Source organism: Saimiri boliviensis, chromosome 3 (assembly GCF_048565385.1).
Source record: "Saimiri boliviensis isolate mSaiBol1 chromosome 3, mSaiBol1.pri, whole genome shotgun sequence".
Taxonomy (NCBI): domain Eukaryota; kingdom Metazoa; phylum Chordata; class Mammalia; order Primates; family Cebidae; genus Saimiri; species Saimiri boliviensis.
This window is the reverse complement of record NC_133451.1, coordinates 81,601,075-81,620,640: the sequence shown is the minus strand read 5'-3', so window position 1 is coordinate 81,620,640 and position 19,566 is coordinate 81,601,075. Positions and strand designations below refer to the sequence as shown.

The window sequence follows — 19,566 nt, the reverse complement described above, 5'->3', positions numbered from 1 at the left end:
AATTTAGAAGGCAGATCTGATAGAGTACTCCTTCTAGCACCTCCACTCTAACTTACATTACTCAAAATTATAATCAGATTGGGAAAGAGTTTATATGTTCTGAATTTCTCTAAATTGAAAAAGAAATATTCATTATGCTTTTCTTTTCACAGGTAGCTAGATTTCCAGCAGATTCTATGACTGTGTGATATTTTTTTCCTGTTGGCAAGTTAAAAGGAACATTTTATGCTAGACATATTACGTTAATATTACAAATGTTTATTAAATATTTACTATGTGCCAGTCACTGTGCTAGATTTAGGGATATAGAAATAAAATACACACAGCAAGTGACCTAAAGGATCTTCTAGATTAGTATAGGAGATAGACATATAAATGAATACTTGTAAAGAAGTAGTAAGTGTTATAATACAAGTGAGTGAGTGAGTGTGTGTGTTGCCGGGCGGCGGGGGCGCGTAGCTTACTATTGTATACGAGGGATTGATGGGCAATTCCCAAGAAGCAAGGAAAAGAGAAAAATTCTAAGATTTTTCTCTTAGAAAAATCTTCCTAAGAGACTGTGTTTGAATTGGGTCTTAAAAGTTAAATAGTGGTTTAGATGGAAAAATGAAGTAGAGATATTATGGGCAGTTGAAATGGCATGAACAAAGGACATGGAGCTATGAAACAGGCTATTATGGGGACAGTAAATAACTCAGAGTGGCTGAATTCAAGATGGGAAGTGACCACAGTGAGAGAAGATGCTGGAGATAGGCAGAGACCAGTTTTTGGAGGGCCTAATAGGCCATTGTGCCAGAAGCTTTTGCACAATCCTAGATAAATCATCTGGGAGCTCTTGGCCACTTGAGTGCATCTGTGAATAATTAATTTGTTAAACTATCACATGCAAAGCAAGCTACACTGAGGTAAGTCATCCTAGTCCCATGAGATGATTTGTGTTTATTATAATAAGGGAATGGAACCAAGAATGGGATACTCTCCGATATTTATATCTTATATTAGACATAAGAAACATTTGCATTCTTTCTACTCTGTAATATTTCTGTAAGATATTTCAGTAGTGCTGTGGTTTGAATATGTTCTCCAAATTTCTTGTATTGGAAACTTAACTGCCAAGTTCATATGTTGATCGGAGGTGGGGCCTTTGAGAGGTAATTGGGATTAGATAAGGTCATTAGAGTAGGAACTCCATGATGGGACTGGTGGCTTTATAAGAAGAGGAAGAGAGACCTGAGCTGACACACTTGCTCCTGTCCTCCTGCCATGGGATGCCCTTCATCATGTGATTGGATGTGACTGAAAAAATAAAGTCTACCATGACTTCAGACCTGGGCCCAGATGATTCAGTGTATGGTGGTGTCATTTACTAAGTTTAATAAAGAGGAAGGAGAGTTTACTGGGGAAGTGTAGGTGAGTGGATAGTAAGTTTAAGAGGATCGTTCTGATTTAGTCACCTTATATAACATTTTAAAGTTTGTGAATTCTCTAAGTTGGTAACTAAAGTACTTTTCAGTAAGATCTTTATCTTAAAAGAAAATTTCCCCAGTGACTAGACCAAACTCAAACTGCTCAAATATTTCCATTGCAATGAAATCAAGAAGAAAGCAGTGCAGAGTGGGAATCCCAGGGCAGTGCCCCAGGTGCTGGCAGGCCAGGTGTAAGTTCAAGATTGGGCTCTGAGTCAGCCAAAGATGCCTGCCTGACAGGCTTAGAAAACTAGGAAAAGCAAAATTTCAAAAACTTGGAATTGTGACCACAGTTTCAGTAAAAATACTAAGGACTCAATTTACTTTCATCTAGTCATAATTCTGGTAAAAATCATCCCATTTTTTAACATGCAATAACTGTTGTGTAAGCTACATTGCTGGAGAGTCAAATCAAGTTGTAGTTGTCAAATTCCTGACTCTCCTCAACTATGGAAAACACAGCTTTCTATAATAAAAGACCTTTTAAAATAGCCACCATCTTCCTCATCTGAATTTAAAAAATACTTATTTTAGAGGTTCATTTCCTTTTACACTATGGACTAGTTGATTGCTCCAATCTGAAGAGTCATTGAAAACACACACAAAGTAAAACACCATTGATTACTATTTTGAGAATCACTTCAATTGTTTTCTAAGGCACCATAATACACTAGCTTAAACATGGATAATAAAAAAGTCATATAGGATCACACATTTCAAGGATGTAAACTTGCTGTCTTGATTTTTTAATCATTTTCTGAGAGTATTGACAGTATGAGGCTTTTTTTTTTTTCCTTTGGAGACATAGTTTCACTCTGTCACCCAGGCTGGAGTACAGTGGTGTGATCTTGGCTCACTGCAACCTCCACCTCCCAGGTTGGAGCAATTCTCCTGCCTCAGCCTCCCAAGTAGCTGGGATTACAGGCCCACGCCACCATGCCCGGCTAATTTTTTTGTATTTTTAGTATAGATGGGGTTTCGCCGTGTTGGTCAGGCTGATCTCAAACTCCTGACCTCGTGATCCATCCTCCTCCGCCTCCCAAAGCACTGGGATTACAGGCATAAGCCACTGTGCCCAGATGAGTATGAGGCTTTCAAAATCATGTTAATGCCATGAAAAACTCCATTCATAACTTTGATTTAATAAATTGGAAAAGGAGGGTGGAGAGAGATCCAAGATGGCTGATTACTAGCAGCTCAGGATTGTAGCTCCCAGTGAAACTGCAGAGAACGAGAGGACGCCACACTTTCAGATGAATTTTTGTTACTCACGGACCAGAAGATTCCTAGCAGAGGAGCCCCACGGGTTGCCAGGGCGACCCTTGTGGCCAGCACGGAGGTTTTGCCAGCACCCTGGCACGGCGGTTCTTGGTACAGAGTAAATGGGACTGGGTCCCCTTTTGGTTGACATTTGGAGCTCCAGGAAGGCAGAGTCGCCTATTCAGCTAATTGAAAAAGGGACTCAAGAAGGAGGTCAGACCGGAGATTCCCGGGCAGAAAAGCACCACAAATCTTAATGCTGCTGTTTTGGCTGGTGCAGTGGGTTGCTCAGATTCCGGGGCTGCAAATCAACAAGTTGGACATCCACTCTGAGACTAATTTGAAAGGACAGGTGGATAAATTTACAACGATGGGAAGAAACCAGTGTAAAAAGGCTAGGAATACCCAAAATCAGAATGCCTCTCCCTCTACAGGGGATCACAGTTCCTCATCAACAAGGGAACAAGGCCTGATGGAGAACGAGTGCGTTCATTCACAGATTTAGGCTTCAGAAGGTGGATAATAAGAAACTTCTGTGAGTTAAAAGAACATGTTCTAGCCCAATGTAAAGAAACTGAGAACCTTGAAAAAAGGTTTGACGAAATTCTAACTAGAATAGACAATCTAGCGAAGAATATAAGTGAATTAATGGAGCTGAAGAATACAATACGAGAACTCCGCGAAGTATGCACAGGTTTTAACAGTCGAATTGATGAAGCAGAAGAAAGGATATCACAAGTCGAAGACCAACGTAATGAAATGAAACAAGAAGACAAGGTTAGAGAAGAGTAAAAAGGAATGAGCAAAGTCTCCAAGAAATATGGGACTATGTGAAAAGACCTAATTTATATTTGATAGTTGTACCTGAATGTCATGAAGAGAATGAATCCAAGCTGCAAAATATTCTTCAGGATATTATTCAAGAAAACTTTCCTAACCTAGTAAGGTAGGAAAATACTCAACTTCAGGTAATACAGAGAACACCACAAAGATATTCCTCAAGAAGAGGAACCCCAAGACACATAATCGTTAGATTCACCAGGGTTGAGATAAAGGAGAAAATTCTAAGGACAGCTAGAGAGAAAAGTCAGGTTACCCATAAACAGAAGCCTATCAGACTTACAGCAGAGCTCTCAGCTGAAACCCTACAAACTAGAAGAGAGTGGGGGTCAATATTCAATATCCTCAAAGAAAAGAACTTTCTACCCAGAATCTCATATCCAGCCAAATTAAGCTTCATAAATGAAGGAAAAATAAAATTTTTCATGAACAAGCAAGCACTCAGAGATTTCATCACCACCAGGCCTGCTTTGCAAGAGCTTCTGAAAGAAGCAGTATACACAGAAAGGAACAAGCAGTATCAGTCATCCCAAAAACTTACCAAAACGTAAAGACTATCTCCATAATGAAGGATCCATGTCAACTAATGGGCAAAATAGCCAGCTAGCATTAAATGACAATATTAAACTCACAAATATCAATATTAATCCTAAATTTAAATGGATTAAATGCCCCAATCAAAGACACAGGCAAATTGAATAAAAAGTCAAAACCCATTGGTTTGCTGTATCCAGATCCATCTCATAAGCAAGGACACACAAAGACTCAAACCAAAGTGTTGGTGGAAGACTTACCAATCAAATGGAGAGAAAAAAGAAAAAAAAAGAAAACAGGAGTTGTAACTTTCGTCTCTGACAAAATAGACTTTAATAGTAACAAAGACTTAAGGAAACAAAGAAGGACATTACATAATAGTAAAAGGATCAATGCAACAACAGGAGTCAATGATCATAAATATATATGCACCCAATATAGGAACACCCAAATACATAAGCCAAGTTCTTAATGACTTATAAAGAGACTTGGACTCCCACACAATAATAGCGGGAGACTTTGACACCACATTGTTTATATTTGACGGATCAACGAGATAAAAAATTAACAGGGACATCTAGGATTTGAACTCAGACCTGGAACAAGTAAACTCAGTGAATAACACAAAGACTCAGAACAAAGGGATGGGGAAAGATTTACCAACCAAATGGAGAGCAAAATAATAATAATAATAATAAAAAGCAAGAGTTGCAATTCTCGCCTCTGATAAAATAGACTTTAAGGCAACAAAGATCAAAAGAGCAAAGAAGGACATTACATAATGGTAAAAGGATCAATGCAACAGGAAGAGCTAAAGATCCTAAATATATACGCACCCAATACAGGAGCTCCCAGATACATAAGACAAGTTCTTAATGACTTATAAAGAGACTTAGACTCCCACACAATAATAGTGGGAGACTTTAACATCACATTGTCAATATTAGACAGATCGACGAGACAGAAAATTAACAAGGATATCTAGAACTTGAACTCAGACCTGGAACAAGTAAACTTAATAAACATTTATAGAACTCTCCACCCCAAATCCACAAAACATACCTTCTTATCAATACCACATCACACCTACTAAATAAATAAATAAATAAATAGGAAAAGGAAATGGTAGACTTTTGGGGAAAAAAAGTTTTGCAATATGAGATCATTTTAGTCACAAGAACTAAGAGAGGGAAGAGGACTGGGAAGTTTCTTTCTAGAAAAAAGAAAACAAAACTGTTAGACTCTTAGAAGATGCCACTGGGTACTTGCAGTGTTTAAGATCATTCTAGAACAGGATTTTTCAGCCTGGTCACTGTTGACATTTTGGGCCAGGTAATTCTTTGTGGTGAGGGGCTGTTCTGTGCATGGTAAGATGCTTGGTGGCATCCCTGGCCTCTGTCCAGGAGCACCACCCCAGTTGTAACCATCAAAAATCCATTTACACATTGCCAAGTATTCTGGGGTCCAAAATCATTCCTGTTCAAAAACCAGTGTTCTGGAGGCTTGCTACTAAAAATGTGGTCTGCAATTCAGCAGCAGCAGCCGGAAGCTATTAAGAAATAAGAATTTCAAGCCTCCTATTCAGTATGATCCTAGTCATAATGAGTCAGAATTTGCTTTTTAACAAGATTCCCAGGTGATTCATATGCATATTCAAGTTTGAAAAGCACTGTCAGATGATATGGATCATATTTATCCATTAGCAGAAGGGTAGTAGGGAAGAAGGAGGAATGGGAGGTGGAAAGAGGGAGGAAGGGAGTTAAAAAAAAATAGAAGCTAAGAAACCTCATTGATATAGGAGATACATAGCACTTTAAAACCAAGCGTAAATAACTTGTTTTTGTGAAATTTTGGACAAAGCTGCAGTGAGAATGATAAAGAAGAAACTTTTATTATTGGGATTTTAAAGGGAAAACATCAGAAAATTAGAGATAAAGAAGTTAGGACTGTATATAGTTAGCCACAACTTGAAATCACTGAGGCCTAGATTAGAATTGTGACTATTAAGATCAAAGCGCTGAAAGCCAGAAGACTTACGAAGAAACAAATTGTAAGAAATGATGACCAGCCGGATGTGAAAGAGAAATCACAAAGGCTTTAGGCACGCTGTTTCTCACATGGTCATCTTCCAAGCTAGTCTGCATCAGGCCAAGGAAAAACTTGAGAAATGGCAGGGGATAGTACTATGAGTACCATCGAATCACTCACATAGGTCTCCCATCACATGGTTTTGCCTCCTTTTATCCCTTCAATTTTATTTATAAAATCTGAATTTTCTATGGTATGATGGTTAATAATGTGTCAACTTGACTGAATTGAAGGATGCAAAGCATTGTTCCTGGGTGTGTCTGTAAGGGTGTTGCCAAAGGAGATTAACATTTCAGTCAGTGGACTGGCAGAGGCAGACTCATCCTCAACGTGGGTGGGTACCATCCAATCAGCTGCTAGCATGGGTAGAATAAAGCAGGCAGAAGAAGGTAGAATGAGCAGGCATACTGAGTTTTCCAGACTTCATCTTTCCACCATGTTGATGCATCCTGCCCTTGAACATCAGACTCCAAGTTCTTTGTCTTTTGGACTCTTGGACTCACATCAGTGCTTTTGCTAGGGACTCTCAGGCCTTTGGCCACAGACTGAAGGCTGCACTGTCGGCTTCCCTAATTTTGAGGTTTTGGGTCTCAGATTGGCTTCCTGGCTCCTCAGCCTGTTGTTGGACTTCACCCTGTGATTGTGTGAGTCAATTCTCCTTAATAAATTAGCTTTCATATATTCATCTATCCTATTAGTTCTGTCCCTCTAAAGAACCCTAATACATATGGTATTAGTACAAGAGGTAAGTTATCTTGCCTCTTCATCAAGCTCTCCTTCGAATCCTTACAAAAAGAAAACTCCCCACATTGTTTATCTAAATATTACAACTCCAGCAGATGATTGCTTTCCTGAGTGCTTCTTAGTACTTCTACTCTTTATTGTTTTCAGTAATTCGGATCAGGATCTTTTATTTTCTATTATAATGGGCCAATGTGATGGTTAATTTTATGTGACATCTTGACTGAGCTGAGGGATACCCAGTTAGTAGCTGGTAGTACATTATTTGTGTGTGTGTCTGTGAGGGTGTTTCTGGAAGAGATTAGCATTTTAATTTATAGATTGAGTAAAGAAGATTTGCCCTTACTTAATGTGAATGGACATCATCCAATCCTATGAGGGACTGAAGAGAACAAAAAGGTGGAAGAAGGGTGCATTTGCTTCCCATTTGAGCTGCGACAGCCATATATACTCCCTACCCTCAGACACTGGTGCTCTGGGTTCTAGAACCTTTGAGCTCTGATCTGGACCTACACCAATGGCTCCCCTGTTTCTCAGGACTTTAGACTCAAACTGAGTTACATTACCAGCTTTATCCAGCTGGTTTTCCAGCTTGCAAAGGGCATATTATGGGACTTCAAGGCCTCTGTAATTTTGTAAGTCAATTCCTGTAATCTCCCATTTTATAAATATATCTATATAGATATTTCTTATTGGAACTGTTCCAGGCCACTATTCTTTACTATATATAAATCACTATTCTAAGTGATTTACATATTTTATTCAATGCTCACATCTACACTCTGGAGTAGTTTACCACTCAGGGTTCAGTGTAGCAAAAAGAAATTATTCTAGGTATTTCTAGGATATAGGAATTTTAATATACAGAAGTATATGTTTATAAATTCATTAAAATGGCCGGAAGAGCAGAAACAGGGGCTGCTTCTGGAGTTTTGGTGTTAAGCTCATGCCCTCATATTTATGACCAAGAAAGCTACTGCAACCACTGCTGTGGTTGTGCTGCCCTGTGCTAAGAAGACACTGTCCCTTGCATAGAGTGCAGCATTCAACCAACCCATTTAAACCCTGTGTCTGTCAGAGCCTGCATGTCAACTCCCCCTGCTGCAGGAAACTCATCTCTGCCTCCCTTTCAAATTTCACATGTGTGTATCTAACTGGCAGAGTCTATTTCATAGCCAGAACCCTATCTATAAGGGAGTCTGGAAAATGTACCTGTTTGTTTTCCAGCTTCTTCAAATAGGAGGGTTGAGCAAGCAACAGCTCATCTTCAGATGGAGGTTGAGAGAGCAACAGCTGCCCCAGATTTCAAACTGAGTTGGAAAGAAGTGTAATTTTTTCTTGATTTCATTAGTTATAAATAGACAAATTAATATCACATGGAGTGGCTTATCTGGATATTTTCTTGTGATATATTCATAGTTTTAGTGACCTCTTTTCTTGTTTTTAAAGTTTATATTTCAAAATATGTATGAATAGGATATTTTAAAGAACAAAATAGTGGTGATGACTCCCATTAGGAAATACTATTGGCTGCACATGGTGGCTCATGCCTATAATCCCAAAACTTTGGGAGGCTGAGGTGGGAGAACAGCTTGAGGCCAGTTCATCTAACCTCAACATAGCACGACCCCTGTCTCTACCAAAAAATTTTAAAAAAATACTATTCCTTCCATGCCTTTAATCCCAGTACTTTAGGGGGCTGAGGAGGGCAGATTACCTGAGGTGAGGAGTTTAAGACCAGCCTGGCCAACATGGTGAAACCCCATCTCCATCAAAAATACCAAAAAATTTAGCTGGGCACCGTGGTGCATGCCTGTGGTCCTAGCTATTTGGGAAGCTGAGGCCAGGAGAATTGCTTGAACCAGGGAGGTGGAGGTTGCAGTGAGCCAAGATCGTGCCACTGCACTCCAGCCTGGGCAACAGAGTGAAACTCTGTCTCAAAAAGAATAATAAAAAAAATACTGTTCCTATTTCCATATATTCATATCTTGATCATGTTGAACTTTCAGGCTTAATTTCAAATCTGGCCATTTTTGTGATCAGTTTTGAAATATTACAGAAGCCATTTAAAATGCATATTAATATGCAGCCCTACAATATCAACTCAAGTACATATCATTCACTTTACCTGAGCAAACTTTTATAGTCTGCCTAGCAAACTCTTACATTCTACTTGCAAAGTTAAAGTTGTTTTTGTGGATTAAAAAAAGATTATAAAAGGAGATAAAATGGGTGTCTCCTGAGGTCTCAGTAAATAATTTGTTGAGGCTATCAGACCCATACTGACACTCCCTTAACCTTTCCTTAGGCCTTAGGCACAGCCTTCTTTGTGAGCTTCATGCACAGTATAAGTTCAACAAATGTTGAATGAATACACAAAATAATGTAAATCTGAATTTTTTATTTAACTGTATCCTGTGCTGTTTACCCCACTTAAGATTATAAACATCTTGAAAATAGAGATAGTATTTTTTTCGTTTTGTTTTTGGAGACAGAGTCTTGCTCTGTTGCCCAGGCTGGAGTGCAGTGGCAGGATCTCGGCTCACTGCAACCTCCACCTCCCGGGTTTAAGCAATTCTCTTGCCTCAGCCTCCCGAGTGAATAGGGTTACAGGCTCCACTACCATGCCCAGCTAATTTTTTGTATTTTTAGTAGAGATGGGGTTTCACCACGTTGGCCAGGCCAGGATGGTCTTGAACTCCTCTGGTGGTCCACCCACCTTGGCCTCCCAAAGTGCTGGGAATACAGGTGTGAGCCACCATGCTCAGCCAAAATAGCATCTTATATGCCTTTATACCCCTCTTTTTCACCTCCTAAAATAACATGAGAATACAGGAAATAATTAATATTTACTGAACTGAATCAATAGTTTTGATATAAAGTATACTTTTATCAATTTTGAACTGGTAATGTTTATATTTTTAAACTACTTTATTAAAGAAAAAATTTTAAATAGAGAAACACTTAAATAACAATTCAGCAACATTTCAACCAGCTAAAGAGAACGAACTTTTCTTTTCTTTTTTTTTAATAGAGACAGCTTCTTGCTCTGTTGCCCAGGCTGGAGTGCAGTGGTGCCTTCATACATTCCTATAACCTCAAACTCGTGGACTCAAGTGATCTTCCTTCCTCAGCCTCCTGAATAGCTAGTACTACAGGCACTATCACAGCCAGATAATTTTTTTATTTTGTGTAGAAACAGGGTCTTGCTAAGTTGCTCAGGCTGGTATTGAACTCCTGGCCTTAGGCAATCCTCCTGCCTTGTGCAGTATTATAGGTATAAGCCACAGCAGTCAGCCAACATTTTGGTTGTTATTTGTTTTTCTCCCCTATGCCAAAGTTCTTGGTTTAAAAATATAATTATAATCATTGTCCATTCGCTTTTTGTGTCCTGCTTGTTTTTCACTTATTATAATTTTGTTATAAGTTTTTATTTTTAAATGTTTATAATGGTGCATGCCTGCCACATAGTGGGCAGTCAATAAATTAATAAATGAATTAAATTTTTAAAATATTTACTTTTTTGATAGATGTGAAATGGAAACTTCTTCGATTTTTTAAAAAATTAACTTCACTTTTATTTATTGAAGAGTAAAATAGTATACTACCAAAACCTTATCTAATAGAGAGAGAACACCAGAAGTCTTGTGAATGTGATTATCAGCTAAGTGACTGGTTGAAGATAGGATATAAATCACTGGATAATTTTTTGTGGAAAGACAGAAAAAATTGATAAGGCCCTTTAATAAAGGTATGGAAATGAAGCATTACCCTTTGGAGAAAGAGCACTCTGCAATTCCTGTAGCCACCACCCTTTGTCAAAGAGAAACAGGGTTGTGACAAGGGTCCCATGAGCCTGGACATAGAACTCCCTTCAGCTTGTCTCTTGCTTCACTTTGGAGAGCAGACTGGGCATGACATAGAGGCCACAGACAAATTTGACAATAGGAATATGCACAAATTCACATCCTGGCCCCACTCTTTGATCTCAAGCCATTAGTTCCACAGTTTCTCTTGGCCTCTCATTTTTAAAAAGATGTCCAAGTATTACTGTTACCACCTTGAGAGACGTGGCTGCTGGCATCAGTAGGTGAAAGTTTGTCTTGCTGACTGAGATGGAAAGTCCCTGGCCAACACCTTCTTTTCTGGTTGTAGAGGACAGCATCCCAAAAAGCAAAGGGATGGGGGGAAGATAGTCCAGCAGGTGACCATTTAGAAGCTCATGCTATGAATAGTTTTGGATTTCCAGAGATGGAATGAGTCTCCCCCAGCACAGGGCAGTTGCAGGTCACACCCCCAGGGCCTGACCGGTTTTATCAATCTGGCTGTTTGGGGTCAGTGCAAAGGACACCCTCACCATCTGGATTGCACATATACATGGATGGTGAAGATTCTGCTATATAGCAATTGGAGTGAAACTACAGTCTTGCTTTTGCATAGCAACATTTCGCTTTTGGCTCTGAGGGGCAAGATGCTTGTTGGCCGCTGGTCCAATCACTCGTGCCTTTTATACCACAACAGTGCAGAAACGACTGGATGGAGTCCCACATCACCGTGGTGCTATCATCCCAGTGGTAATGGTAAATGCTACCAGTCAGGCCCTCAGCTACAAACACATTCAGCTTCTGTTCCTAAACAAAGTGCAGGATGGATGACGTCACCTCAGCAAGGAGGATAATCAGCAGCAGAATGAACAAGGACATAAAGAGGCACCTGTTTATCTTGATAGAGCCTATGCAGCTCAGGAAGACAACCACCGTGATAACAAAGCCCATGATGAAAGCACATTGCCCAGCGTGAGGAAGGGGAGCTTATGGAAGAGCACTCCCTAGCTGTTGCGGATCAGTGGGCACATCCCCCAAAATGTAGCAGCCACAGAACCAAAAGAGAAAGTTGTGTACGGCTACATATGGTGGCTCATGCCTGGAGTCCCAGCACTTTGGGAGGCTGAGACAGAAGGACTGCTTGAGCCCAGGAGTTCAAGACCAGCCTGAGCAACATAGTGAAACCCTGACGCTACAAAACATTTCTTAAAAATTAGCCAGTTGTGCCTATAGTCCCAGCTCCTTGGGAGGCTGAGGTGGGAGGATTGTTTGAGGCCAGAAGGTCAAGGCTGCAGTGGCCTATGATGTAGCCACTTCACTTCAGCCTGGGAGACAGAGCAAGATCTATCTAGAAAGCATGAGAGAGAAAGAGAGAGAGAGAGAGAGAGAGAGAGAGAGAGAGAGAGACAGAGAGAGAGAGACAGAGACAGAGAAACAAAGGAAAGGAAAGAAAAGAAACAACAGGACATACTTCCGCAATTTGAAGCTGCTTGTGCCCATGGTGGGATATTCTGGCCTTTGCAGGCACTGGTCCTCAGTCCTTCAGACAGAATTTGTGATTATCCTGCAGATAGCCAAAACAAGGCTGGTAACATTCGTGTCTAGGGTTATTTTGAAACTTCGATTTTTGAAACTAGCATTACTACTTTACTAATGAGGATAATTTTTTAATGTGTTTATTGATCAACTGCATTTTCTCTTTCGTGAATTTTTCTTTTGAAATATTTTGTCCATTTATCTATTGGAAACTTGGTTTTAATAAGCTCATTATAATTACAATAAGACTTTCATAATTTTTATTTTTAAAATAAGTGTTGGACTGGGCACAGTGGCTCATGCCTGTAATCCCAGCACTTGGTGAGACATTGATCACTATCTGTGGAGGTCTGACCTGCAGACCCTGACTCAACGACGGATGAATGAATGCACTCTCACACCTATTTCAGTGATTCAAGTGAGCTAGGGATGGTTGTCAGCTGCTTTCAGAAGGCAAACTGCAGCCAAGCAACAAAGACTCCCTCTCCATCCTCACACTTATTCAGTATGAATTTCATAGCAGAGGTTTTAAGTCAACATGCTTGTGGATGATTAACATGGTTAAGAGTGGTTTTATGAATGATAAAAGCTTTAAGTTCTGGGGCCCAGAATAAACACCATTAACGAGTAATTCCCCTTTGACCTCCCTTGAGAAGGTCATCCAGCACAAAGTTTACATGAGTAAACAGAGTAGAGACAAAGTGATGTGGGGTAAGCAGATTTAAACTGGGAAAGCCTCTTATTGTCCCTATCTTTTCCCTAACGTAATGGACTGGCCGCCTTCAGCCTGTTCCAATAAAAACTTTCAGCCTTCCAAAAGGTTTGAGAATGTAATTTATAATTTTCACTAATATTTCCCTAATAGTTTGCCAGCCACTCCAAGTGAATCGCAACACTTTGGGAGGGCAAGGTGGGTGAATTGCTTGAGTGCAGCCTGGGCAACATGGAACACTATCTCTACAAAAAAAAAAAAAAAATACAAAAATTAGCTGGGCATGGTGTCATGAACCATAGTCCTAGCTACCCAGGAGGCTGAGGTGCAAGGATTGCTGGAGCCTGGGAGGTGGAGGCTGCAGTCGCTCACAACTGCACCATTATACTCCACCTTGGGTGACACAGAGATAATCTGTCTAAATAAAATAAGTGTCGTCAAATTAAGAAAACAATTGGCAAAACAAAAGTAAATATTTGTGATCACATAGAGAAAAGACTGAGCAGAGATAAACGTTAATTCAAATACTAAATGATGCCATCTAGTGGAAAATTTATTTTGACTCATTTCTCTGAATTATAGGTTCACAAATTTTAATGCCCCTAAATTTGGAATTTATGGGTTGTGTTAAAATACATAGTCCAGCCCCTCTAACTCCACGTGCGTGATAATCCAAGAACTGTGTTTCAATAGTATCCATATTGGAATTAGGAAAATTCCCTTTCAGTTAAAAAGAATGTCCCAGAAGTACCTTGTGCTTTCCCTTTTTATCAGAATGTTTACCGGTTTCACCATAATAAATAATTTTATTGCTAACAACATTCTTTTAATCTGTTAGCCCCTGTGCTAATTGTTTTACTTATATTGTTTTATTTAGCCTGCTCAAATGCCATAAGTTAGATATTATTATTACTGTATTTCGCAAGTGAGAAGGCTGAGGGGGAGAACTTAAATACCTTCTCCAAGGTCACACAGCTAAAACTGTACCTGAGCCCAGAAACCATCAGGTTATTGTTCACAGGCCTATGTGACAGGAAAGGTCATAGTCATATGAATAGTGAAAAGGGACTAACTTTTAAAAAGACTAGTTCCAGTCCCATGAGCCTATATACTGTCACCTACATTTAGCTTAGTATACTACAGGCAGAAATGAATCGTTATTTCTTCATTACCAAGGGCTAATATTTAGGGGCATTTTGCTTTGATATATTGCAACTTAATATGCACACGGTAAGACAGTCACACATTCAGATGTTCCTTAAATATTGGTGTTATAAATTTGGGATGTTTTCAATACTTTGTTGTTACGCTCTATTCTTCCCCTAAACAAGATAAACCGAACTGCTTCAAATCCTCTATATGGAGGCAAACTGAAACTAATTTATTTATAACTGGTTAGAAAACCCAGCTGATAGAGATCTGCAGCCAAGCTAGCTGAGGCTTAAACATAGGTGCCTTCCCCTACCCCGCAAGGGCCAAGGGTTGGGCCCACTCAGGCTGGCAGAAGTCAAGTGCTGTTTCCCCTTAAGCAGAAACTTATCTTTCCTACAGCTCATCCCCTCCCTTGAGCCCAAAGTATCGACTGACTTCGACTGAAAAATTAATTCCTGCTACTGCCCTACTCAGAAATAGCGTGAAGGAGACCTAGGAACTTTGAGGGTATGTCCCTGATAACTGCCCTATTCTCTAGTCCATTAGTGACTCTAATATGGAAAGTCATAACTTCAAAATATTTCTTTGTGCGGGAAGAAAGGCTTGGTAACCAGAGATTTTCATTATCTTTTAAATATCTACCCAGTAGAAGTGTTTCTTTTTTGGTATCCTATAAGCTACATTAGTCTTAGAAATCTTCAGAGTGTTAGTGAACGAAGAACACCAAAGAATGAACTTAAAAAAAAAAAAAAGGATGGCCCAAAAAACAAATATGTAAACAAAAAATCAGGATGAACACAAAAATTTCTCAATTTATTTTTAGATTGGAGTGGAAAATAAATTTGAAAATGTAAAAATATTTTTGTATTCTTTACTTCCACCCCCAGGAACTCAAAGTGTTAAATGATAATGCCCCATGATGCAAAAAAAGTTGAGGTTGATATTCAGCAGAACGGAGGGAAAAAATTTATGACTAACAAAGAATCTTGGAGTCTTCTCACATGGAAAAACTAGATGAAATAAAACTAAAAATAGACAACGTGAATGGAGCATTTTAATTTGTGCCGGGCACTTTTCTAAATGTTCCTTGAATGCACAATCCCATTTATCCCCTACCTTGAGGGGAACTCACAAGGTAGGTACAATTATTAATCTTATTATACAAATGAGAAAAATGAGCAGTTAAGTCTTTTGCTGAAGTCATCAGCTACTAAATTGTGGACGGGGAACCGAGCTGTCGGGCCCCAGATCCCAAGTTCCCACCTACTAGGCGGTAAGAAAGACCTAACATGGCGTCACTTCCTCAGAGAGTCGGAAGCAAACCCGGGATACAAATTAACTGAATGGATCACCCATTTGACTAACAGACATCCGCCTGATGACACAGGTTTTTAGACTCCTTGCGGCCTTCAAGTTCATTTATAGAGGTAAATTAGTTGTGCTTTATTACGCAAATACTTTACAATGACTGGGTCTTGGGCGGGAAGAATTTACATAATTTGGAGGGTCAGAGACCCAGGCCATTCCTTTCAGGTTCCCAGTTTTTTTAATGAGAGAGAAAAAGCCAAACAAGATTACAGAAACTAATGGTATAGTAAATATGTACCTGAAACAAATGAACGCTTTCAATACAGCCAATATGATAGTGTGTTTGAAAAGTCACCTGGCTGTAACCGCGTAGGTCCAAGCCTAACTCCCCACAACTCTGAGGTCCGGCCACTGGCTTCCTAGCATCCCTGCGACACGACCCCGTGAAAACCCAGATACCTCGACTTAAACACTGGTTTAGTTTGTAGTCGGGTAAGGGGGCGGGGCACCACCCATCTGAGACCTCTGCCCTTGGGGCTGTCGTCCGGACTAGAGACGCCCGCGGGAAAACCAGTCAGGGCAGGAGCATCCTCGGAACCAAAGCGCCCGCCCCGCCTACTCCCCGGCAGCGTTTCCAGGAGCACCAAGGGGCGGGGCCTGGCTGGCGGGGCGGGCCAGGAGGGTAGCCAGGAGCTCGGCCCCAGACGGCGGAGACGCAGGGAGGCCCAATCTCCGGCTGCTTGACCATGCTGAGCGGAGCGCGCGGCAGGGTCTGCTCAGCCCTGCGGGGAACACGCGCGCAGCTGTCCGCAGCCGCCGGTAGGTGCCTGCACGCGTCGAGCTCGCGGCCTTCGGCCGACCAGAACAAGAGGCCGGAAGAGACGCCCCGTACCTTCGATCCGGCGCTGCTGGAGTTCCTGGTGTGCCCGCTTTCCAAGAGGCCGCTCAGGTGACTCGCTGGTTTGGGCCCTTCCTTCGCAGCTTCCCGGTTGGGGGAAAGGGAGCGGTGGGCCGCGGTCTCTCGCAGCCACTGGGGCCTTGTAGGTCAGGCAGGTACTCTCCGCTGCCATTTTCTTGACTCTGGGCCCGCAGGACTGGGAGACCGGAGGCCAGGGGAGCCGCGTCCCACATCTGCCCGAACACATCGCCAGCCTGCGGGAATGGCTTGAAGCGTTTTAGGTTCGCCACCGGCTGCGCATTGCAATCACCCGGGGACCGTTTTTAAAATGCCGATTCCCCGGCAGTCCCCAAGACCGGCAGATTCGGAATGTCCGAGGGATGAGACCTGAACATTTGTATTTCCTTTTTCTTTTTCTTTTTTTTTTTTTTTTTGCTATTAAGAGACAGGGTGCTCCCTACGTTGCCCAGGCTGGCCTAGAACTCCCGCTTCAGCCTCCTAAGGTGCTGGGGGATACAGGCGCCACCCCCACTGCCACGTATTTGTGTGTTCTTAAACGACCCCGAAATGATTTCTATGAACCACTGCGATTCAGGACAAGGCCAAAGCCTGGTTTTTAAGCCAAGATTATGAAAAGTATTGTTTTACCCTCCAGATTCTTGGGAAAGTGTCGTGTACAGCTGGTGCTTGACAGTCTTAAGCATTTCACTTGTGTATGCTGCCCAGTGGCTCTTAGTGGTGGACCAGCAGGTTTCGTAGAAGCGTCTTTAACCTAGTTTTTGGGAAAACAGCTCTACACTTTCCAAGCTACCAGAATTGAATATCGACAACACTAACACTAGTATTACAAATCGCATAAACAAAACACCAAAATGTTATCAGTGATTATCTTTGAATGGTAGATTGCCAGCAGTTTTTTCATATTTTTTTTCCCATAATAAGCATGTTATTCAATTTTCTCAAACCTTGAAATTATTTGATTTACCTTTATAACTAGCTCACTGCAGACTCACTGCTTTCCGGTGTTTTCTCATTTCTGTCCTCTCACCTTTTCCAGTTACTTCCTTCTAATGGATTAGTTAAGTTTCTCTATTTAGCATTTATTCTAAAATGAAAAAGTTGATTTTTCTCTAGTGTTTGTTCCAGTAGTAAATTAACACAGATGGTTTGAGGGTTGACCAAAGTAATGAAGGAATATTTGGATAAGAGGGGGATCTTTTTTGACTACTATAAAAACAAAAATAAGGAATAACTTGTGAATAAGGTGAAAAAGAGAATATGAGAGAAACTGACTAAAATGGGAATAATTATAGATTCTAAGAGTTTTTTTTTTAAGATAAAAGGTTGAATTGGCTATTGTTGCTTTTAGAATTGAAGCAGACTACTCTGGGATTAACTAACTGTATACCAAGAATTGGATAAATGGTGGTATTTGTTGAAAATCAGGCTCTTCAAGCGTTTTATTTTTCACAATCCATTTTGTTCTTTTTTTTTCAACCTCAGATATGAAGCATCAACAAATGAATTGATTAATGAAGAATTGGGAATAGCTTATCCAATCATTGATGGGATTCCTAATATGATACCACAGGCAGCTAGGATGACGCATCAAAGTAAGAAGCAAGAAGAACTGGAGCAGCACTAGTTCATACTTTAAAAAAATAAAAAACCCAACGGCTAACTTTTCTTAATACCGTATACCTTTTAAAACATAGTGGAGGGTAATAAGTGGAAGAGAAGAATGTTTCTGTCTCTTCCTACCTTGACTGTTCTTATTCCACTGGTTTCTTTAGCAGGACTGTTTTACTCAGCCTCTGTGGAAGAAAACTTCCCACAGGGCTGCACTAGCACAGCCAGCCTTTGCTTTTACAGTCTGCTCTTGCCTATTACCATACCAGTGTATGTGTTCTTCCACCTTTGGACTTGGATGGGTATTAAACTCTTTAGGCATAATTGATGCAACTAGAGCCAATATGCTATATTTATTAATGATAGCTCTTGAGCATCTATCTGTGAAAATTCAACTGGATGGAAGTTTGCAGGAAGGAGGCTTTGCTTTGTGTATATCGGGCTTAGGGCTGTGGAAGACTTAAGTTGCAGATGCTTCTGTTATTGTACTCTTGCTCTGCCCTTGTGTTTTGAAGGCTCTGACTTAAAACTGCTATATCAGAGGAAACATTTTGACAGTGTCTTGTTGGAGATGAACATCCCCAATTGTCATGTCATGACTATTTCTTATTCTATTTATCTAAAAGTCATTGAAATTTTGTTTTGCTTGTTTCTTAAGTTTAAGGTCTTTGGTAAAGTCACATGTTAGGAATGACTGAAATAATTCTAAAGGAGTGATGCTGAAATACTCTCTCTAAGGGAGACAAATGCATTTGAACAAGTATGATATAAAACCATGTAATCAAACAGAAATTTCAGGTACTTACAGAAATTGAGTTTGTAATATTGCCTTCATTTCTTTGACATTAAATGCTTATATTAGCAATAAAGATGTTGACACTTTACCATAAAAGATAAAATAAACCAGTTTGCAGTAGTCATTTGTTTGGTCACAGAAGTGTGATTGATACCGAGGGAAGTTGTAAAACTGCACTAAATGTAGGCATATTTAGAGAGGTACTTAATAGAATCATTTCCCAGGAAAGTGAGGGGTGGGAAGACTTGCAAGTAGCTGATTGTACCCTGTTGAGCTTACAGCCATATTTTGAGCCACATTTCAGTTTATTTTCCCAGGAGACCGAATAACACTACTACGGGCATGAGCATCAGCATGAATAGCTCCTGATTTTCCAGAACTTTCAACAAGACTGATGGAGCATAGTACAATACTTTTGAAGTATAGTGTTAAGTGTTTCAGTAGTTAACCCAAAGAAACCTAAAAACCGAATACAAACTGTATTTTTATTGGAATCTTATTTTAACAGAAATCTTAAACAGTTTTTCTAACATGTTAGATCTGTTTTCTGTTGAATTAATTCAAAGTGTACTATAGTAGAGATGTTTTAAAATTACCCTATGGCAACATGCAGATAACCTGGAAGACTACAGGTTCCCAGTTATTTCCTGAAGAGTTGTTCTTTTCAGTTAACCCTAAATCTCACACTTAACCTTAAGTCAGTGAAAATGAAATAATTCTTAAAAACAAGTAGATACTATGTCTCAAGAAATCGATTTGATTTCAGCTTTTTGAAGTTTGGC

General features: G+C 40.2%; 2 protein-coding genes and 1 long non-coding RNA gene across 3 annotated transcripts; 2 read left to right on the top strand and 1 right to left on the bottom strand.

Annotated features, from left to right (window-relative positions):
• Positions 1–14,941: 14,941 nt before the first annotated feature.
• On the bottom strand, positions 14,942–16,097 carry LOC120363657 (uncharacterized). Its single transcript, XR_005579122.1, has 2 exons — positions 15,971–16,097; positions 14,942–15,163 (listed from the first exon to the last, which is right to left on the bottom strand). It is a non-coding gene; the product is annotated as an uncharacterized LOC120363657 (long non-coding RNA).
• A 14-nt stretch (positions 16,098–16,111) lies between these two features.
• On the top strand, positions 16,112–18,904 carry PYURF (PIGY upstream open reading frame). The gene is made up of 2 exons (XM_039468500.2): positions 16,112–16,410; positions 17,863–18,904. Exons 1-2 carry the CDS (start codon positions 16,208–16,210, stop codon positions 18,002–18,004), a joined length of 345 nt encoding a protein of 114 aa, XP_039324434.1. The 5' UTR covers positions 16,112–16,207; the 3' UTR covers positions 18,005–18,904.
• Positions 18,101–18,904, top strand: PIGY (phosphatidylinositol glycan anchor biosynthesis class Y). The gene has a single exon (XM_074396425.1). The coding sequence runs from the start codon at positions 18,101–18,103 to the stop codon at positions 18,314–18,316; it is 216 nt and encodes a 71-aa protein (XP_074252526.1). The 3' UTR covers positions 18,317–18,904.
• Positions 18,905–19,566: the final 662 nt, after the last annotated feature.

Coding starts and splice junctions, on each gene's coding strand:
- PYURF (XM_039468500.2), top strand. CDS start 16,208: ATGCTGAGCGGAGCGCGCGGCAGGGTCTGCTCAGCCCTGCGGGGAACA. Junction 16,411..17,862: donor CTTTCCAAGAGGCCGCTCAG/GTGACTCGCTGG, acceptor TTTCAACCTCAG/ATATGAAGCATCAACAAATG.
- PIGY (XM_074396425.1), top strand. CDS start 18,101: ATGTTTCTGTCTCTTCCTACCTTGACTGTTCTTATTCCACTGGTTTCT.